Source organism: Podarcis cretensis (genome assembly GCF_951804945.1).
Source record: "Podarcis cretensis genome assembly, chromosome: 12".
NCBI lineage: Eukaryota > Metazoa > Chordata > Lepidosauria > Squamata > Lacertidae > Podarcis > Podarcis cretensis.
This window is the reverse complement of record NC_137181.1, coordinates 50,031,132-50,053,227: the sequence shown is the minus strand read 5'-3', so window position 1 is coordinate 50,053,227 and position 22,096 is coordinate 50,031,132. Positions and strand designations below refer to the sequence as shown.

At 44.3% G+C, this 22,096-nt stretch overlaps 1 protein-coding gene across 1 annotated transcript; it reads left to right on the top strand.

The window, feature by feature from the left end:
- The first annotated feature begins 9,600 nt into the window (after positions 1-9,600).
- Positions 9,601-16,132, top strand: EIF1B (eukaryotic translation initiation factor 1B). The gene is made up of 4 exons (XM_079948247.1): positions 9,601-9,867; positions 13,763-13,926; positions 14,816-14,917; positions 15,759-16,132. The coding sequence occupies exons 1-4, from the start codon at positions 9,837-9,839 to the stop codon at positions 15,801-15,803; spliced, it is 342 nt and encodes a 113-aa protein (XP_079804373.1). The 5' UTR covers positions 9,601-9,836; the 3' UTR covers positions 15,804-16,132.
- The last annotated feature ends 5,964 nt before the right edge of the window (positions 16,133-22,096 follow it).

Below are 22,096 nucleotides of genomic sequence, written 5' to 3'. Positions count from 1 at the left end.
GATCGGCAAGCCCCAGAGGCTCAGTGGTTTAGACCACAGTGCCACCCGCTGTGGCTTTTTCCTTATCTGTGAAATTTAGGAATAAGCCATTCAGTGAGGAGGGATCACATTTTAGGGGTGGGATCCTATACACACTTACTCAAAAGTAAATGCTATTGAACTAGCTGCCTGAAGAGCTTCGTTAAGATTGAACAGGTGGGGTAAAATGATGAATAAGGCTGCTATCCTAAACACACTTATTAGCAAATAAAGTTCACTGCTTGCAGTGAGATGCATGGTACTGCACAGCACATAAACCTTATAGCTGCTTGGGCTATAAAAAATAATATACACTCACAAAATCAAATAACTGGGAAGCAGATCTTTGTTTATACAGGTAGACCTGCAGGAAAGGGAGGTCACCACAAAAAGGAGGAAAGGAGTAAAATGAGAAAAAAAGGTCTAACTTAGCTGCCTTCATACCTGCCCACAACAAATAACATGGTTTAGACTTCTTTCTTTCTATTCAGTCCGTTTCAAAGGAGAGAAGCCTTTCTGCTGCTTTTTCTCTCCCTCCCAGGAACCCAGAGAAGAGGAATGGGCAAAGCGAGAGCATCCCACTTACCTGCTTCCTCAGGGGCTGCTCAACAGGTGACCAATGCTTCAAGCCAACCATAGCTAGACACTTTATAGATCTGGTCGTGGGGAGGGGAAGAGGGGAAATGAATGAGGACACGTCAGCTGCATCGATGAGCAACATTTAAATACAGGGGCATGCATTCTAGTAGTGCTGTTTTAAAAGCAGATCAAGAGGCTAGCTGGAAGTGGTGTTGACAAAGTACGTGTTGGGAGCACTTTATTAGCAAGGAACAGTCAACTTTGGCAAAGTCCTCAGCCACCGCTGCCCAGAAAGGGGCAGCAAGATTCTAGAGGATGACTTATCTTTCTGCTCCATTGATCTTTTTCAGAGCAAGAATGCTGTCCATTGCTCCCAGCTAATGTCCAGTAGTGTGGATTTTTTTTTTACATAGTTTATTTGTTCAAGAAATGTATTAGCTACCTTTCAGCCAAAGCTCCTGGTTCAGAGCAGCTTGTTCAAACAAATATTTATATTTTCTTTAGGGTTACACTTATATCTTCCAAGGAATTTGAGGTGGTGTACATGGTTCGCCCCCTCCCCATTTCATTCTCACAACAACCCTGTAAGGTAGGGTAGGCTGAGAGGCAAGATGCCAGGCAGAAGATACTCCCAGTTCTTCCTAGAGATGCCAAATGCTGAACCTGGGACCTTCTGGAGACAAAGCAGGTGTCCTGCCATTGATGTATTCCCCTTCCCTCTTTCTCAACCCACCTGTGACAACTGCTCACAGCTCACCCTTAGCAGTGGGGCAGCAACTGGCTATGTTCCACTTCCCTAACTTAAGAAAAGAATCATTCTCAAGTTGTGGAGTGTGTGCTTTAAGGAAGCCATCACCAAACACGGTGAGGTTGCCTAATTGATGAGCCATCATCTCCCTTCAAAGACTGAGAGTCACAATGCTGCTTTCTGAAGATGACCACGTCAATAATGCATATCAGCCCCGTCTTCTCCATTTCTTACCTTCAGAACATTTTCTTTTGTACTTCAGGAACAAAAGGGTGAACATTTGCGACTCAATATTTAGACACAGCAGCCTTGCTAATTGCATACCCGGGCACACATGAAGGGCAAAGCTACGTATTGCTCAGCAAATGTCTAAAGTAGCTGCAAAGCTCCCCTCTCTCAGAAGAGGACAGTTTGCGTCAAAGAAGGAACTGCTTAAACCTGCCCTTCCTGGCACTGTCCCCCAAAGAGACTTTGTTACATAAAGTGCCTCCTGTACCACTCTCAAAAAAGTTTCAGTAAATATCCCCTCAAAAATCCACAGCAAAATAAAGTGGGGATGTATAGACTCTTAGACCTTTAAAATGTGCCCTTGTGCATCCCAAAACTTCTCTCTTGCCCCAGCACAGGAAAAGACCCCATGTTTGGTAAGTTAAAATTAGTTTTACTTACAAACTCTTCAAAGACCAGGTTCATGTGCCTTTTCTTACATCAGTCAGAAAGGTGGCACAGGCAGTAAGTTCAGGCATAGGCAACATCGGTCCTCCAGATGTTTTGAGACTACAATTCCCATCATCCCTGACCACTGGTCCTGTTAGCTATGGATCATGGGAGTTGGAGGCCAAAAACACCTGGAGGGCCAAGGTTGCCTATGCCTGGTTTAGTTCCAAAGTGTGAAAGTTCCTAAGTTATTGGTATAGGAATACAAGAATGGCTTGTGAGAGCCATGTGGCTGAGCTGGAGCAACCAGCTTAGCCTCTTCACACGCTGAGTTCATCAGGTAGACTGAAGGGAGCAAAGGCATGGTTACCTTCTTCCCAAGGTGAGCTAAGCCTGGCAGGACAACTTACTCCATGCTATTAACCCCTTCATGCATTAATTAGACTTCAGCATGTTAGTTATATGAGGATGGCTATCCCACAGATTGGGCACCCACCTCCCCTTCTGTACTGAACAGAGGAGAGGGGCAAAGTGCTTTTCTATGTGAGGAAGTGTGGCGGTAGCTGATACAGGAGCCTTTTCCCCCCATTGATGGGACAGCCATTTTGTGTTATTCCCTACACTCTACAGGAGCCATTTTGTGGCAGGCACAAACAGCACTTTCTCAAAATCCCAAATGTGGTCACTGGCAACTCAATATTTGAGTTGGCATAATGTGTGGTTTGGGGCTGAGCAAAGTCTTTCACATTACTGGAAATGTTACATAGATACTTTTAAAATAGGCTTCCTTGGCTCCAGTTCATCTTGCACCCATTCTGCCCCCCACCAAATTACTTGTGAACTTTCCTTACCAACTTATTTGTAGCCTATTCTTACTCCAGCCCAATGAGCCCAGAGGAATCAGCTTTAGGAGAAAGTGAGAAAGCAGAGAACATAGGAGAGACTTGGAAGCGGTGGCAAAGGGGAGGAAGAGAAGAAAAGATTCCTCAGTAGGAACTAGAGTCTAGTTACTAGACCCCAGAAACACCCCTTTGCTTATGCCAAGGAAGTAAAGTTGACACAGATACCTTGGTTTATTCATGTTCACATTTCCCTGCTGCATGCACTTCATTCAATGGGTACCATAAAAAACACAGGGCTAAAATAGGCAAGCTTTTTGTCTCCATTGACGTACTGTGTTGTACTGAGACGCACAAAGTGGGATTTTTTTCCCTAAAGCACTACTTCAGCTTGGAGGCTGTGACTTTTATAGCTTTCTCTTCGTGATTGGAATGCTAACACTGCGTTCTCATCACTGTCAGGCCGAACGGACAAAATGACCGGCCTGATGCATGGGGGGTGATGCCATCGATTACTATTTTTTTCCTAAAAGAGAGAAAGCAGACTGGTCACCAGTTGCTGTTCCTTGCTGGAGCTCTCAGAATTAGCAAACTTTTTATTTCCAATTTTTTTTATTGATTTTCCACATTTATAACAAATATAACATATAAAACACACAAAACAAAACACATTACAATACTAAGAAAGAAAAAATAAATAAAAATAAAAACACAGATTCCTTCTCATATTCATTTTAAATTCCATTGTTATAGAATCATAGAATCATCGAGTTGGAAGAGACCACAAGGGCCATCGAGTCCAACCCCCTGCCAAGCAGGAAACACCATCAGAGCACTCCTGACATATGGTTGTCAAGCCTCTGCTTAAAGACCTCCAAAGAAGGAGACTCCACCACACTCTTTGGCAGCAAATTCCACTGTCGAACAGCTCTTACTGTCAGGAAGTTCTTCCTAATGTTTAGGTGGAATCTTCTTTCTTGTAGTTTGGAACCATTGCTCCGTGTTAAGTGACTTCCTCAAATCCCCCTAACTGAATTTTGTTATATCACCTTGTAACAGTTCTCCCAAACATCTTTCTATATAATTAGTTCCTTCAATTGACTATATTCAACTCTTTTCTTATTGTCTTAAATCCATATTACTATACCACATTCTTATTGTAATCATTGGCCTGTTTAGTACTTTCAAGACAGAATTAGCAAACTTGATAACTGTTTGTAGCCTTTCCTAGGTTTCCCGCCAAAACTCCCGACCTCTTGCCAAGCTGGATGTTATGCATCTTTGGAAGAAATAGGGATGGTTCATTTGATAAAGCCAAATGGTAGTGTCTTCTTTGCACATACATGATATGAAATTCTTTAGATAATAACTCAACCAACCAACCAACTCATCATTCATCGGCCTGATCATAGTACAGTGGTACCTCAGGTTACAGACACCGCTAATCCAGAAATAGTGCTTCAGGTTAAGAACTTTGCTTCAGGATGAGAACAGAAATCGTGCTCCGGCGGTGCGGCGGCATCAGGAGGCCCCATTAGCTAAAGTGGTGCTTCAGGTTAAGAACAGTTTCAAGTTAAGTACAGACCTCCGGAACGAATTAAGTACTTAACCTGAGGTACCACTGTACTTAACAAAGCGCAAACAAATGCCTACACTACAGTCTTCAGTTGTCCCCAAAAGATGAGTAAAATAAAATCATCCATAAAAGAAAACACACAATGGGTGGTATTCATCTAAATTATTGCACAAGCAGAATGAGTTCCAATTGTGAAAGGGCACTTGCCCCCCCCCCCGCCAGTCATGCTCCCCCCATCCCCATATTAGTTTCAGAGGGGGGGACCCAGAGCAGTTTTATGGGGCGTGGAGGAGAAGAGGAGAGACGGAAAAGTTGAATTATGCAGTCGTGCTGATGGAACGCTCCCCTTAGCACTACTTTGAATACAACCCAAAGAAACTGTCAGCTGTCTTTATAACAATGTCATATGTGTGCGTAAAGCAAAACCTGCATAGTTTCTCCACCACAAAGTAATACCATTTCCCGCTGTAGTTACCCTACCAGCTGACCTCAAGGTTACAACATCCAACCTATTCTATTTTTTAAAACAAATTAAAAATTCCTCATCTCACCAATGCCTGCTTTTTGTATCATCTTGACCGATGAAGAGTTCTGGAGAACATGAAAGTTTGACACAATTTTGTGACTCTCCAATAAATAAATATTCCTCTGCCAAATGCGAAGAACAAAGAGGAAAGCTACTCTTCCTCGGAGGAAAAGGAACTGTGTTGCTAAAGGAGGACAGCTGGATCTGCAGCAGATTCATAATCCAACAGTTGGTGGTTTGTAGTGCCCTTTCCCAAGAGACGCTTGTCTCATCATTTTATATATTCCATTGCCTTACTTTTTACAACATTGTTTGCAAGACGTATTTTCACACTGGGAGCCGTAGAATCACAGAGGTGGAAAACATCTCAAAAGTCATCTGGTCCAATTCCCTGCCGATGCAGAAAATTCACTACTGTGATGTCCCTTCCAAGCCTCTGCTTCAAAATTTGCTCATTCTACCATAATTTGCTGTTTAGAAAAGAAAGCAACTGCTTGGATTGTCAGCTAGTTTTGGTGAACAAAGCAGTAAATTATTCCTATTTACATTAAACTGCCCCCCAGTTTACTGTTTCGTTGTGATGGATAGGCAAATCATCACATAAGTGTAGCAGAGCATAATTAACAGTTTTTTGTATGTGAATTGGGGGACTCAGACACACACACAAACACAAATTCTCCAGGTTCAGAGGAAGCACATTTAAAGATTTTTTTAAATAATGTTTTTTGATAGATGAGCACCATCTAGTGTACAGACTCAGCAGTATAATCTTCAGAGCATTATCATGGACTGGGAGTCAAACATGTATAGAAGATAGGGAAAGTTCATACCCTCCAATATTTCTCCAATGAAAATAGGGATGGTCTGTTTAATAATAATAATAATAATAATTTTTACTATTTATACTCTGCCTATTAAACTTTGAAAAACTTTCCTATACAGGGCTGCTTCCAGATAGCTCAGGGGCAGATAACTCCATACCCTCCAACATTTCTCCAATAAAAATAGGAACGTCCTAAGGAAAAGCAGCAGGTTCCAGGATCCAACCAGAAACCAGACGGCTTCTGTAAATCCAGGACTGTCCCTGGAAACTAGGGATACTTGGAGGGTCTGAAAGATCAGTTGTTAATTCTCAAAGTACAAACTGTTCTGTCCTCTCTCGAGATGGGCAGTTTCTCAGCTTTCCCAAGATGGGCTGCCAAAGTCAAGAAACAGAAGGAAATGTTTTGAGATTTGCATCATAACTTAGTTTCAATTTTATAAGCCACTGTGAAGCCCCAGTACCTTATTAAATCAGGGTTCTGGATCTTCAGAAAAGGCAAATAAATTAAGAGAGCATGTGCAGAGTGCCTGGTGCTCACAAATTGATTCACTTCAATCAAACCCCTGTTCCTCAGGGAATAATTAAAGGTTTCCAAGTCAAAACTCATGATTTCCAGGAAGCTTTGAACTCCATCATCTGTACTCTCTTAGAAATGAAGCACTTCTTTTAAGAAATCAAGCCTGTTCTGGACCAATATAACCTTTCCCATGATTATCAGAGCATCTTGGACAAAGCAGGAAATGCCGGAAGCAAAGATCCTTGACTAATCATTGGAAGGAGGCGTGCAGAATAGCAGTCTTAACGTCTTACGCCAGCCCCTTATTTGTGAAAATGGCAGTGTATTTTTCCTCAATGTCTTTCCAGTCCAGAAGACCCCAGGAAAGGTCTTTCATCTCTGGAGTAGCTCAAGACAGCTTCGTTTAGACTGCAAGGTTATTAAGACTGGGGCTGGGGGGAGCTACTCCATCTTACTGAATGATAGCAGCCTGTAGCTCTCTTGTTGACATAAGGTGCCTATGAGCACATAAGAATACCAGCAGACACTGAGCTGTGGGCTGTTAAGGCTAATGGGCAGAAGAGTCTTCTTTCTTTCTTTGGTGATGACCTGTAAGATTGTCTTCCATGAACACGGTCTTAACAGTGAGTCCGTGAGTGACTGTGGAGGCCAATTTTGGATCCATACGTCCTTCCACAGTGGGGACATTGGATTCCAGGTGGGAGTTGATCACCCAAGCGTGCCTTCCTCTTAGCACGTTTCTCCCTTTCGTCCTGAGTTTGAGCGTCTTCAAAGCCCATGGTACCTTTGGTAAAGGCTGTTCTCCAACTGGAGCTGGCCAGTGTTTCCCAGTTGTCGGTGTTTATACTACATTTTTAAAGATTTGCCTTGAAAGAGTCTTTAAACCTCTTTTGTTGACCACCAGCATTATGCTTTCCATTTTTAAGTTCGGAATATAGTTGCTTTGGAAGACAATAATGAGGCATCCAAACATAACCAGTCCAACAAAGTTGAAGTTGAAGAATCATTGCTTCATCACTGGTGATCTTTGCTTCTTCTAGTACACTGGCATTAGTTCGCCTGTATTCCCAAATGATGTGACACACAGAACAGTAGACCAGATAGGGCCAGCTCAGCCATTAGCCAGAGTGACACAACAGCTGCTGCAGGCCCTCCAAGTGTCCCTATTTTCCAGGGACAGTCCCAGATTTACAGAAGCCGTCCCAGTTTCCAATTTGATCCTGGAATGTCCCGCTTTTCCTTAGGACATCCCTATTTTCATCAGAGAAATGTTGTTGGGTATAGGAGGACGTCCCAATTTTCATTAGAGAAATGTTGGAAGGTATGAAGTTATGTGACCCCCCCCCCCCGAGCCAAGGAGATAAGTAACTCTACATTAAACCTTTAGAAGACATCTGAAGGAAGTCATAGAGCTGTTTTATTAGCTGAAAGTGTGAAATACGGTAATAAGCAGTGGTCCCCCCCCCCCGAGTGTATTCACCACTATACAGCATCGCCACAATTTTGTTTGTTTATTTTCCGTCCACAGCAGCCATCTTGTGCTGGCACCCACAGCGCTTGTACCAGGATATGAATACTGACACCTCTCCCCCCCCTTTTTTAAAAAAACCAAAAACCCAACTAGAAATGAGGGAGAATAAAGAGAGTGCCTCTGAGCATATGTAGCTAGAATGGGTTTTCATCCCCGCAGGCCTGGTGCAGCAGTAAAACTGCGAGCACATTTGCAAAGCTAAGCAGGGTCTGGTATGATTTCAAATGCGCTGAGATTCCTGCATTCCAGGGGGTTAGACGAGATGACCGACCCCCCCCCCCCCATGGTACCTTCCAACTCTAGAATGCCCAGGACAAAGTAATCTTTGGCAATGCCTAGGACCCTGTATAGGGGACACGGGTAGTGCTGTGGTCTAAACCACAGAGCCTAGAGCTTGCTGATCAGAAGGTTGGCGGTTCAAATCCCTGCAACAGGGTGACCTCCCATTGCTCAGTCCCTGCTCCTGGCAACCTAGCAGTTCAAAAGCACATCAAAAGCGCAAGTAGATAAATAGGTACTGCTCCGGCGGGAAGGTAAACGGCGTTTCCGTGCGCTGCTCTGGTTTGCCAGAAGTGGCTTAGTCATGCTGGCCACATGATCCGGAAGCTGTCTGCGGACAAACGCCGGCTCCCTCGGCCTATAGAGCAAGATGAGCACTGCAACCGCAGAGTCGTCCGCGACTGGACCTAATGGTCAGGTGTACCTTTACCTTTACCTTTAGGACCCTGTATACCATTCACTACGAAGTATCCCTGACTCTGTCAGGGGGAATGAGAAGCTTATGCAATCCATTGTCCTGAGGGATCAGGATGGAGCAAGCACAAAGTAATGTGATGCTGTTGCGAGGGGTGTGCCTGGCCTGTAATGTTTGCAAAACGAGGATTCGCTCACTGCCTTGTGCGCATCTTTCTGCCCATTAGTTTCCAGGCCCCATCACAAGTGCCAGTTTTGACCGATAAAGCCTTAACCTGCCCAATACCTCAAGGACTGTCTCTCCCTATATGAACCCAGCTGGACCCTACAATCCCTTCTTCGTGTACCTCCTCCGTGAGAGGTCCAGAGGGTGGCGACACGGGAAAAGGCCCCTGTGTGTGGAACCAGGGAGGTTCACCTGGCGCCTTCACTATGTATTTTTAGGCTCCGGGTGAAAACATTCCTCTTTGACCAGGCCTTGGGCTGATTAACATCTTATACCCCTTATTAATGTGTTTGTGGGAGTGGGAGTAGGAGTATTGTGTTGTTTTTGTTTTTATTATGTATTTGGTGTTTCCATCTTGTGATCTGCCCCTGAGATGTACGGATGTAATTATTATCATTTATTATTATCATTTATTATCATTTATTATTATTATTATTATTATTATTATTATTATTATTATTATTATTTTATCATAAATGAAAATATAATTTAAAATATGTATATTTTATAAATATAATTTATAATATAATTTATATATAATATGTAATATATAACACATCAATTTATAATCATCATCCGTAACACGCGTTTGCACACGTCCTGACGTGACACTCGACGGCAAGCACCCACAAAAAAAGGCGGTTGGGAGGAGGCGGAGAGCGCCAGAACAAAAACAAAACCCTTTCCCGCCATGCCCGCCGGGAGTTGTAGTCCCTCCTGCGAGCTCCCTCGCGCTCTCCTCTGGCGGAGAGGACTCCGTTTCCCGGCATTCCGCGCGGGGCGGGGGGGACGAATCCCACTGCAATCACGTGCCCCGCGCTTGGGCGAAGGAGAGGCTCCGGGCGAGCGGGCGGCCATTTTGTGAGCGAACGTCGCCGTTAGATCAGCTGCTGCCGCTGCTGCTGCTGCTGCTTCTCGTCTGTCCCGCCGCGTCCGCTCTGCCTGCCTGCCTTCCTCGCCGGCTGCTTGCCTCCCTCCCTCCCTCCCTCTCTTCTCTCTCTCTTTCTCGGCCCCCGCTTCCTCTCGCTGCTGAACCTGAGGGAGCCCCGGGCCAACGCAGCCGCGGCCTTTTCCCCCCGAGCAGCGCCCAGCCACAGAATCGCATGTCCACTATCCAGAACCTCCAATCCTTCGGTAAGAAGCGGCGGCCCCCGCGCAGCCCAGCCAGCGCAGGATCGGACGGGGACTGGCGCAAAGGCCCGGCAGCCAAGGCGCCCCACCTCCGCCCCGGGCTCCCTCGCTCTTGGTGGAGGGAAATGGGGCTGGGGGATGCCCATCCCAGGTGTCCGTTATCCTGGCAGCAAACGGGGTGCGCATAAGGGGGGGTCCCTTTGCATCCCTTTTGCGCAGCACCCAGGAGGTTGAGATAAATGGGTGCATGGATGCAACGCGCAAGATTTTTTTTTTGGGGGGGGGGTCCCAGCAGAGACACCTCTTTCCCTACGCTGCGCACAGTCCATTTTGTTAAGCTGCAAGGGTTTGCTGCTGTTGGCACGGGTCTTGGCATCTTCCTGCCCCTGGTCTGACAAAGGGAAGGGGAGCTGTGGCAGCCTTTGCCCCTCTGCGCTTGCCCCTTCCCCCTCTCTCCTTCCACGCAGAGTTGATTCCTTGCTATGGGGCCGGGACACATCTGCTTGACCCCTGCTGTCTAAAAATGTTGGGTGTTCAGTGGCTTAAAGGGGCCTTCCAGGAGGCCATGGTGTGTTTTGTGGGTGGGAGGGCCAGAGTTCTTCCCACCTGATGTCAAAGAGGAAAACAACCACCGGACTTTTAGAAGACATCTGAAGGCAGCCCTGTTTAGGAAAGCTTTTAATGTTTGATAGACTCTTGTATTTTAATATTTTGTTGGAAGCTGCCCAGAGTGGCTGGGTATAAATAATAAAATATTTGTATTATTATTATTATTATTCATTATGGTATCTCTTTAACAGGCTTCTACTGTGTTCTGCTAGTTGGCGGCTGTTTTGCAAACTGGGACTTTCAGTGTAGCTTGTGGGTTTCCCAAACTTTGAGTCGCCAGCTGTTTTTGGACTACAGTTCCCATCATCCCCGACCACTGGACTTGCTGGCTGGGGATGATGGGAGTTGTAGTCCAGAAACAGCTGGAGACTCAGCTTTTGGAAACACTGGGCTGGGTTAAACCACTTTATTAACCTTGGTCCACATTGTATAGTCCGCTGTTAAGACTTCGTTGGCTAATGTCTTCACCAGTAAACTCCTGCTCCCGTAACTGATATCTTTTGTGACAAATCATTGAGTAAGATATCAATGCAACACCCTGTATATAGCGAGCTAGCCTAGTGCACAAGACCCTACCCACTCACTCACCCGATCCAGCTATTTCCATTTGTTATTACTGCATTGACCAAATTTGGTTTGTAACCTACTGTAGACCCTTCGACATTAGTATTGCCAGTTGTTGATATAAAGCTGTACTAACAGCGTATTTAAGAATTGGGATAAAATGCAACCTCCTGGCCAGCAAGGGTGGGTTAGTGGAGTAGTAGCAAGTCTTGCATCCTCAGCCCTTCTGCTTGCCCTGCCAGGGTTGAAGCTGGGGCAGGGAACCCTTGTTGGTGATGGGAAGAGGCCCAAAGTGGGTCTGTTGCTGTCACATGATGGCAGAAGGGCCAGCTCTGGATCCAGTGGATTTTGTACCAGCAAGCTCTTCTCTTATTGTTTTTTTCTTTTCTTTTAGGGAGGTGTGTGATCTGCTAGCTATGAACAGCAGGAATGTAACACCAGTGGTAGCTTCCACCGACTTGACTTGCTGTTTGAGTGACACATTAGGGTTCCCCTTGCTCGTGGTACTTCCTCACCTGCAGCAGAGTTTTGTTGCCAGCAGAAGGACTGGGCAGAGGGACCCCTTTGCCTCAAGGAGCCCCCTGCCCCCCCCCCCAGCATTGCAGTTCAGGAATTTGGCTTGTTCTACCCATTTGACATCTTGCAAGCTGTCTGGGCAGCTCAGATCACCAGCCGTGCAGTTCATTCCTGCAGTTCTCAGTGCTATAATAACTGAGAAACTTTCCTTCTCCTTTCATTTGCTAACTTAATACTTGTATTTGGGGGAGGGCAGGCGGGGGGAGAGCTGCCTTGACGCATGTTCTTTCTTGAGGGGTCAATGACTCTGTGCCTATTTGACATTATTCTCCTGAGGAGCATTTAGTCAAGTGATTTCCCCCCCTCTCCAGTCTAGGCTTAGGGGGTGGGAAACCTGCCCCCCCCCCAGATGTTGATGGATTACAGCGCCCATCATCCCAGGTCATGCTGGACAAGCTAATGAGAGTCCAGCAACATCTCTTCCCCCCCCCCCCCCCGGCCTAGGCAAATCTTTTATACCTCAGTCTCTCCCATTTTCTCCACCAGTCTTGAGGTGAATTTCTCCTCTATCCAGGGGGGAATTTATTTTGTGAGATTCCTCTTTCTATGCAAAGAGCCTCCATTTTATCATCTTTGCCGTAGCCATCAGTTCTAAAATTGCACTCCTTGATTTGTATTGAACACAGATACATCCACCTTGCCATGAATAAACTTCCTGATCTGTTGAAAACAGCTTTTTGAAGACTTTTTTCATTCGTAGAGGTTTATGCCTGAATTGGATAGGACTTTAGAATTTGTCAATTGGTAAAGGAGGGAAAGGTGGAAAATTGATAATGGGTTTTCAGTGTGACTCCACTTTGACTCTGCTCTTTCAGATGGGGAGTGACAAGTAGCTATGAAGGAGTGCAGATTTTGTAGGCTTGGTCTCTGCAGCTAAGGGAGCAGTGGAAGATCCTTTAAGCTAAAATTCTGCCGTATTCTCCCATAATCCACTTTCTGCTTCACAGAACACAGCACCATTTTAAGGAGTTCATGGAGGTAGTCAACCTTTGTCCAAGCTCTGACTGCAGGGAGGGAGGTCATATGACTTGTTGCTCCTCATTCAGAATAAAAACATGAAAGACAATAAGGTGCTCCAGCCCTCCCTACAGCCAGAAGTGTGGCACAGGCTTGTAGCCTCTCAGAACTAGCCTTGGACATATTGGAGTCTGTGAACAAGTTGTTGTAACTTTTGCAGTGATGCAGAAGTAGCCTGATGGGAGTTGGAGCCAACGATGCTCATAGGGCCACAGTTTCCTCATTCATGCAATACGATTTGAATGCTAGGGCCGTTTGGAATTCTCTGCCTTCCCTCATTGTACAGCTTGTACCCAGTGTTTATATTGGACTTTCCCTTGCCTCCCCTTGTTAACTTGCCAAAGCATTACCTCTAGGTTCATTGTGCAGCTGCAGGGGGGCTCCTATGTGTCAATGGGTAAGCCCAACAGGCCTCTCCAGTGCCTGGTGTGAACCGACAGTGTACCTTGGAAGTGGCCCCAGAATCTCCCCTCTACAATGCACAGGAGTTGCATGGCAGACTGCTGTGGAAGGAGTTCTTTGAAGGTAGATGGACCTTTTCCTCATCCGGGTAGCTGGTTGGCCTAAAAGCAGGGAACTGATCTTCCTCAGATTGAGCCTCAAACAAGGCATAGGTGGAAAAGAGCATCCATTTTAGTAGCAGGCAAGCAGTGAAACGTTGTATGGAGGAATGGGTGGGTTTGGGAGCACTAGTGGACAAAGGCTAAAATAAAAACCTTTTCACTACCAGGGTGCCTCATGGGATATCAGACTACTTGTGATTGCTGGTATGTTTTTCTCCCCACAGTTAGTAGTCTGTCCTGAATACATTTGTGTTAGAGTATTCCTGGTTAGTGTTTGAGGAAGTTCTCGAGGTGAGATGAAGACTGTGTTAGTCTGTAGCAGAGAATAAGTGCCCAGGTATGGGCCTTAGAGAGCAGACAACACCCACAGATATGCAGAAATTACCATATGTGACAATATATCACGATCATGTTTGTATTGACATGGTAAAGAATTGCTGCTGCCTGGATTAAGTAGTTTAGAATACTAAGAAGTATGTTTTATCTACCATTTGGAAAAGACATTCAAAATATGTAGGAACTTGAAGGTTTGCATCGGACTAACTCATGTGGACTTTTCACCCCTCCAGACCCCTTTGCTGATGCAACTAAGGGTGACGACTTACTCCCGGCAGGGACTGAAGACTACATTCATATAAGGATCCAGCAACGAAACGGCAGAAAGACACTAACTACTGTTCAGGGAATTGCAGATGACTATGACAAAAAGAAGCTTGTGAAAGCCTTCAAAAAGGTAGAGCTGTTCTTCTCTTAGGTCCTGAAGCTTTTGTGTTTGAAAGAGAAATGCATGTAAATTCAAAATTTCCAGTGGGAAAGTGAAAGATCAAATGCTGCGACAGGCGTGTTAAATGTTCTGGTTGAGACAGCTTTCCAGTATAAGACCATTTCAGATGTTGAATGCACTGACAGGAGCAGCCAGTCTTAACTGAAAAAAATTTAATGTTTGAGCAGTGTGCTGGTCAATTTAGTTGCAATAACCAGCTTTCATGCTCTTTTCTACAATTGTCACTGTCTAGGAATGGATCCAGACCCTTTTAAATGACTTAAAAGCCACATAAGGAGATATATTGCTGCAAAAGGTAACCAGAAAGTTGTTCCTGGAACAAATAGCTCAGTACCGTATTGCCTGTTTTTGACAATGCCAATTGTGTTGAGGAGGAATTGATGTTTTTACATCGAGTTCTATTTTGAACAGTTCTATATTTCTAGAACAGTAGTAAAAAAAAGTGGGGAGACAAGCCTGGAGCAAAGAGGAAAAAACCTGGGAGGTGATATGGGAAGATATCTGAGGTTGGGTGGGAATGGAGCAAAATCTACTCATCTAGTTTGTGGTGGTCAGGTTGTAGGGGAAAATGTGAAGTTGGGCCAGGACATTGATTTGACTCCTGCAGTTGATTTAGGCATTGCTGAGCTCTGCAATTCTAAGCTCCAAGCATCTAGGAACTTCTGCCAAAATCCATCACTAGAAAAGCATATATCTCATTTGCTAGCAAAACCTTTGGAGCATGTCTTCTGAAGGAAAAAAAATAATAACCAAAATAATGGATTTTGGTTCTCTTCTGAAAGTGATCTAAGCATAATTTTCTACTGGGTTTTGAAAAGCATTAAACCTTTCTTTGTAGAAATTTGCCTGTAATGGTACTGTGATTGAGCATCCTGAATACGGGGAAGTGATCCAGTTGCAAGGGGACCAGAGGAAGAACATTTGCCAATTCCTCCTAGAGGTCAGTCAGCTCAGGCTGCTCGCTCAAATGTTAAAATGCACTCGGAAGCCTATTTAAGCGAGACGCTTTTGACTCTGAATGTAACATAACATGGCAGGGTTGAGTGAGTCACTACCCCTAGCTGTGAGCCATATTGCTGCCTGGACTAAAAGGGTTGAGTTGAGTCATACTGGCGGCAAGGGGGGAGGAGTGCAACAGGCCTGACTTCGGCAGTCGGAGATATATATTTGAGCAGCTGGATTTTATCACAAAAAATTAACTTAATTAATTATATAAGGCACTGCTTGGCACTTCTCTGAATGTAACCTAAAAGAATGGCTGCTGTAGATCCTCTTGTACCATAGGGGGCACTGGTCCAGGGGGCAGATGTGTTCTTCCAGGCTTCTCTCTTCAGCCCTCGGGACTCTCCCAAGGCCAAACTCACTCCCTGGGTCCATGCCCCGTACTAGGAGTTGCTCCACTCCCTCCCTGAGTGCTTTAGCCTGCCTGAAACGAGTCCTTGACCTGTAATAATTCTTCATTGGATAGAATGTGTGTGTCTGATTCCCCCCCACCCATGGCTCTCATGTAGCCAACTATAACAGAGGTAAGATTCACCTCCATTGGTCCACTCAGTTTTGCTTCTGGCTTGCAACCCATAGACAGTTGCACACCAGGAAGATGGCACACCTCAGACCAAAAAGAGTCTCTCCCCCTCCCGTTGTACATTGGTACAGTTTCATCTGTATGTTAACTCTTTCTCCATCTGCCTTGGGATTGACAAGTGTGTAACTTCATTTTTGTGTTGGACTTTCAGGTTCTAACTGCTGCCGGCTTACTGCCATCTCCTTCTCTTCTGCAGGTTGGCATTGTCAAGGAGGAGCAGCTGAAAGTTCATGGCTTCTAAAATGTGTGTGTTTACATGAAGAACTTCTGCAGGTTTTGTTCTTACCAAAGCTGGCTACTCTGTGAAAAATGATTCTTTGCAGTCGATGGACTTCCCATTCAAAATCTTATTTGCTTTTGCATGACTACAGAAAACATATGGAGTGTAGGCTAGAAACACATAAGAAAACTGCAGTAAGATGGTAACACGAGATCCTTGAGAATTTTAACACATTTCCAATGGAAATGTTCTACTGCTGATAGTTTGGTGTTTTACTTTTCACCTGATTTAAATGTTGTATTAAAACCATGTGTGTTGCAGCTTAAATAAAAACGTCTCTTATCTTAAAACTCCTGATTGCTTTGGATGCATTAAACAAGAGCCTTCAGTGAATCATAAGCATGTTAGTAGCTTCTTGACTACCTGGTAAACTAAGTAAAAACTGAGAAGAAAACAGCCAACACAAACACATTTAAATATACTTTGACTGTAAGCGTTGCCAAAGATTACATAACAGACTGTATTGGGTAAAAATGTAGTTTATCATCCTTAATCCTGGCCTCTGGCAGTGGAAATTCTGTTGAATGTTTTTGTCATAGTGTCAACTGCTGCTGCTTTATCAGGGAGATACTCCTTCCTAGCTTCAGGTTAGGAGAATCATATGTGTTATGAAGAATTTGGTGCTTGAATGCTGAGAATTAACAAGGATTCTTGGAGAGCCTACAGTATATTGTGGAATTCCAGATCATATCCAGATCGCTTCTGGAGAATTCAATCAACTGCTGATATCTCTCTAAACCTGTCATATAGGCCTTTCCTGAACTTGGAAGACACAAAACATAAGTTCTCATGAATGTATATGTTGGTAAGCTTGAATTCATGCTGAAGCAAGGGCTGGTGCTCTACCCACTTTTGCAAACTATAAATCTGGCAGGAGAAGTCGATGAAATTGGCTTGGAATTAGTATCAGCACAGTAAATCCTATTCCTCAAGGTCTGAAGGCACAAGGGGGTTTTGAAATTATTCCCAAATGCTATTAGCTATGGTGGGTGCCAATCTCAGCTTGATCAGAAAAATGTGGACGTCCATGTGACCATTCTTGGTTTAGCTGACATTGCAAACTATTAGGCAGCTGTCGGCATTTATACTACAACCTCTGCAAGAATACTGTCAATTTCTGCTCTCACAATGCCATTTCACAGCATGGCTCAGTTCATTCTCCAGGCTGCATGAAGCCCCTATTTTCAGTCTGGGTTATTCACACATTTGTTGCCGTGAGCCGGAATGAAAATGAAGAGGAAGTCTTGGAAGAACTGGCTTCAAGCTGAAGTAGATTCTAGGAGTTTATTAGTAGCTAGCTACTGTTAATTACTGTAGCTTCAGCTGTTGTCCATGACCACTACCAGATCATAACCTGACCTACTGTGGGGTGGGGGGTGACTAGCAGTAAAACCACCATAATTATATGCTAAAATGTAAAGAAACTGGTTGCACATGGGGTCTAAAAGTGGATGTACAGTTTAGAGCCTAACAGCATTCATTGCTTGAAGTGTCTTGTAAACCTATGATATAGTTCTACTTGAATGAATGTACTAGCTGAAGATTGATAGGAACTGCTGCATGTAAAAAAGTGGTATTAGGCTCTGCTGATTGCCACATGACCTTGAAAGTGACTTACTTTGGAAGACATGTGCATAATGTATCAGGGCTTTGATTATGCAACCTTTTACAAAAACAGCTGAAAGAGCAAGGGAAACAGACTTGTTTAAATTGTCGGAATAAATTCCACCTTGTAATGGAGAGGATCACTGCTATAGCATATTAACCAGATACTTCGAAAAAGCTGGGTAGTGACCTGTTTCTGACTGGGAAGGTTTTTGAGAGTTCTATTCTGTGAACGAATACACTCAGCAAATCAGTAAATCTCTTCAAGGGAACGTTCTTTGGTTTTCTATAAAAAAAAACACTACAATGACTTTGCATTGAGTTTTCACTAAGAATACTAGACAAGCATATTTTGATTTGGTTTTTAGCTTCATTGGTTTTAGTTATTATTTTAAAATGTTTTAAATAGTTGCTTTTACCTACTGGTGAGGGACGCAGGTGGCGCTGTGGGTTAAAGCCTCAGCGCCTAGGACTTGCCGATCGAAAGGTCGGCGGTTCGAATCCCTGCGGCGGGGTGCGCTCCCGCTGCTCGGTCCCAGCGCCTGCCAACCTAGCAGTTCAAAAGCACCTCCGGGTGCAAGTAGATAAATAGGGACCGCTTACCAGCGGGAAGGTAAAGGGCGTTTCCGTGTGCGACTCTGGCTCGCCAGAGCAGCGATGTCACGCTGGCCACGTGACCCGGAAGTGTCTCCGGACAGCGCTGGCCCCTGGCCTCTTAAGTGAGATGGGCGCACAACCCCAGAGTCTGTCAAGACTGGCCCGTATGGGCAGGGGTACCTTTACCTTTACCTATTGGTAAATTTATTGTTTTATTCTTTTTTAAAACCACTTTGAAGTTTTATGACATTCAAGTTGCATATAAATCTTGTGAGATGAAATGATAACACACTCTGCAAAACTTCAGCTTGGTTTCTCTTGTTCCCCTGGCAAATGAACTCAGGAAATGTCACTGATGTTACATCTTTATGAATGTGATCGGGTTTGACCTCTTGTGGGTAAATGTGTTGTCATTTACATGTTAAATCTAGATGACATTTCAGCAAGGCATTTGACAAGGTGCCCCATGATATTCTTGTAAAGAAGCTGGTAAAATGCGGACTTGACTATGCTACCACTCAGTGGATTTGTAACTGGCTGACTGACCGAACCCAAAGGGTGCTCATCAATGGTTCCTCTTCATCCTGGAGAAGAGTGACTAGTGGGGTGTCACAGGGTTCTGTCTTGGGCCCGGTCTTATTCAACATCTTTATCAACGATTTGGATGATGGACTCAAGGGCATCCTGATCAAATTTGCAGATGACACCAAACTGGGAGGGGTGGCTAACACCCCAGAGGACAGGATCTCACTTCAAAACGACCTTGACAGATTAGAGAACTGGGCCAAAACAAACAAGATGAATTTTAACAGGGAGAAATGTAAAGTATTGCACTTGGGCAAAAAAAATGAGAGGCACAAATACAAGATGGGTGACACCTGGCTTGAGAGCAGTACATGTGAAAAGGACCTAGGAGTCTTGGTTGACCGCAAACTTGACATCAGCCAACAGTGTGACGCGGCAGCTAAAAAAACCAATGCAATTCTGGGCTGCATCAATAGGAGTATAGCATCTAGATCCAGGGAAGTAATAGTGCCACTGTATTCTGCTCTGGTCAGACCTCACCTGGAGTACTGTGTCCAGTTCTGGGCACCACAGTTCAAGAAGGACACTGACAAACTGGAACGTGTCCAGAGGAGGGCAACCAAAATGGTCAAAGGCCTGGAAACGATGCCTTACGAGGAACGGCTAAGGGAGCTGGGCATGTTTAGCCTGGAGAAGAGGAGGTTAAGGGGTGATATGATAGCCATGTTCAAATATATAAAAGGATGTCACATAGAGGAGGGAGAAAGGTTGTTTTCTGCTGCTCCAGAGAAGCGGACACGGAGCAATGGTTCCAAACTACAAGAAAAAAGATTCCACCTAAACATTAGGAAGAACTTCCTGACAGTAAGAGCTGTTTGACAGTGGAGTCTCCTTCTTTGGAGGTCTTTAAGCAGAGGCTTGACAACCATATGTCAGGAGTGCTCTGATGGTGTTTCCTGCTTGGCAGGGGGTTGGACTCATTGGCCCTTGTGGTCTCTTCCAACTCTATGATTCTATGATTCTATGACTATCTGGGTGTGCTCCTTGGCTTCACTTCCAATAGCACAAGTAGATGTGTTTTGTGGACACTGGGAAGCGGAAAACACCCGTCTGTAAGGTTCATGCAAATGGTGCATATGCATGCTTTGAAGAGGAACCCATGCTTTCGCTGCTCCACATTAATCAAATACAATAGTCAATTGTTAATTAGATTGGTTTAGCACTGAATGTTGTGTTGATTGTACATCCTCCTAGCTATAGGAAGGAAAACCCCAATGGGCTATAACTGGTGAAGGACTTAGGTGCCTGCCAGTTTAAACTAAGCCCCAACAGCTGTAGCATTTCAACCAGGTCTCCAAGGTGAGATATCAATACTTCAAACTGGAAGCAATGTGTGTTTGCTTCCATTTACATCCAGTGTTTCCTCCTGGCTCAGAAACTGGTTGTGGATGCTGTGATTTCTTTGGGTGGGCTGCTGTCAATCCCCATTTCCCTGGCTGGCCAGAATATCGGCTATCATAACTGGTGGTTCCTGTGGCTTCAGAAAAAGGTGGCTGCCAATTGCCACCCAAAATCATATACTGTCTTGTCCTTCCCCCCTTTTGTCAAAAGAAGAGAAAGGAGAAGTTGGGAAGCCGTCACATGCTTTCACTACCTCAAGATGGCCACCCTAGACTGCTACAGAGGCTTCTAATACAGCCTGCTTCTTACCACGTTTTGCTGCAAGCTGATAATAATAATAATAATAATAATTTATTTATACCCCACCCATCTTCCAACCAAATATTAAAATACAGTAATACATCAAGCATTAAAAGCTTCCCTAAACAGGGCTGCCTTCAGATGTCTTCTAAAAGTCTGCTAGTTGTTGTTCTCTTTGACATCTGGTGGGAGGGTGTTCCACAGGGTGGGCGCCACCACCGACAAGGCCCTCTGCCTGGTTCCCTGTAACCTCACTTCTTGCAGGGAGGGAACTGCCAAAAGGCCCTCGGCGCTGGACCTCAGTGTCTGGGTAGAACAATGGGAGTGGAGATGCTCCTTCAGGTATACTGGACCAAGGCCATTTAATAATAATTTGCTGCTTGCTTTTAATAGCAGGAGAGAAGCCTAGCAAAGGGAAAGTTTGTCTTCCTCCAGCCTCATGAGGAGCCTCTTCAGTGGGGCTGGTGAGTCTCGGCATCACCCCCTAGGCCAGGTGGAAAGGGCCTTGCAGGAAGTGGCCTTCACACCCCACAGCCAGGTGATGTTCCTCTGGCCTAGTGAGGAGCCTCTGAATGCATTTCATTTTTTCTGACTCATGCCTCATGCGGGAGATTTGGGGATGGCACAAGCATTTTTATTTTTAAAAATTGTTTTTGGTTGCTTGGTGCTGATTTTTAACCTTTCCTTTCTGTGTTTGCTCTGCTTGGTTGCTTCATGTCAATCAGTCTGTAGGATTCGCAGCAGAAACCTATGCATGTTTACTCAGAAGTCAGTCACACTATGCTCAGCTGGGCTTACTCACAGGTGAGTGTGCAAAGGATGGCAGACTTTGCTGCCTTCCCTGGGTCTTTGTAAAATTAATTTTAGGGTTAATTAATGTGTGTCTTAATGTGTGTAGGCTGCAAGGCACCATGCAATGCAAGGGCTAGGATTTTGCATGCTAGGCTCAGATTTTTCCAACTCTAGAAATTAAAAAAATATTTCATTTATCTGTTGAAGATAAAGGTATTACACATTATCCCTTCCTTTGCACAATTTCTTCTCACAACGATCTGGTGAGGTGGGTTAGGCTGAGAGGTTGTAATTGGCTCAAAGTGACCATGTGAGCTTTACAAAGAAACTGGAATTCGGTGTTCTAATGTCAGACATTAGAACACTGGACTGAAAGTTAAGACTTAAAGGGAAGAAGGGACGGACGCAACCCGAAACCAGGAAGAAAGGGACGATGGACAAAATTAGAAGAGAACTTTCTTTTATATATTTGGTTATTTCTGAGTAATATTAATGAAATAATAGATTGAGGCGGAAAGGAAATAATTGGCTTTAGCAGAAAGACTTGAAGGCAATAAGTATAAATACAATTTAAATTATAAATTTTAAGGCTTATGGTTCGGAAAGTAAAGATAAAGTTAAAAATAATATTGATAAATTTGAGATAGATTGTTAAGATAAACTATTTTTTTGATAGATATGGGAAGAATTTGCTGAAATAATGATTAAATTGGAATACAAAAAGGGAGGTATGAGGTCTAAGACACAAGATAATGAAATGAAGCTATTTTGAGTCTATAACACTTTTTTCTCCTTTTTTTCTTTTTTCTGTTTTTGTTTTTTCCCCCTCTGTTTTTTGTTCTTTATGTTTTTAATGTTTTTGTATCTGGAAATTTTGAATAAATATCATTTTTTAAAAAAAGAAGAAGCTGGAATTCGAACCTGGCACCTGAGAGTGTTGGGCAGGCGGAGGTGGGGGGTGGGAACAACACTGAGCTTGCACAAACTTCCTTGGTACCAGAACTGGAATGCTAAAAGCAGGTAAGCTCAAGTTC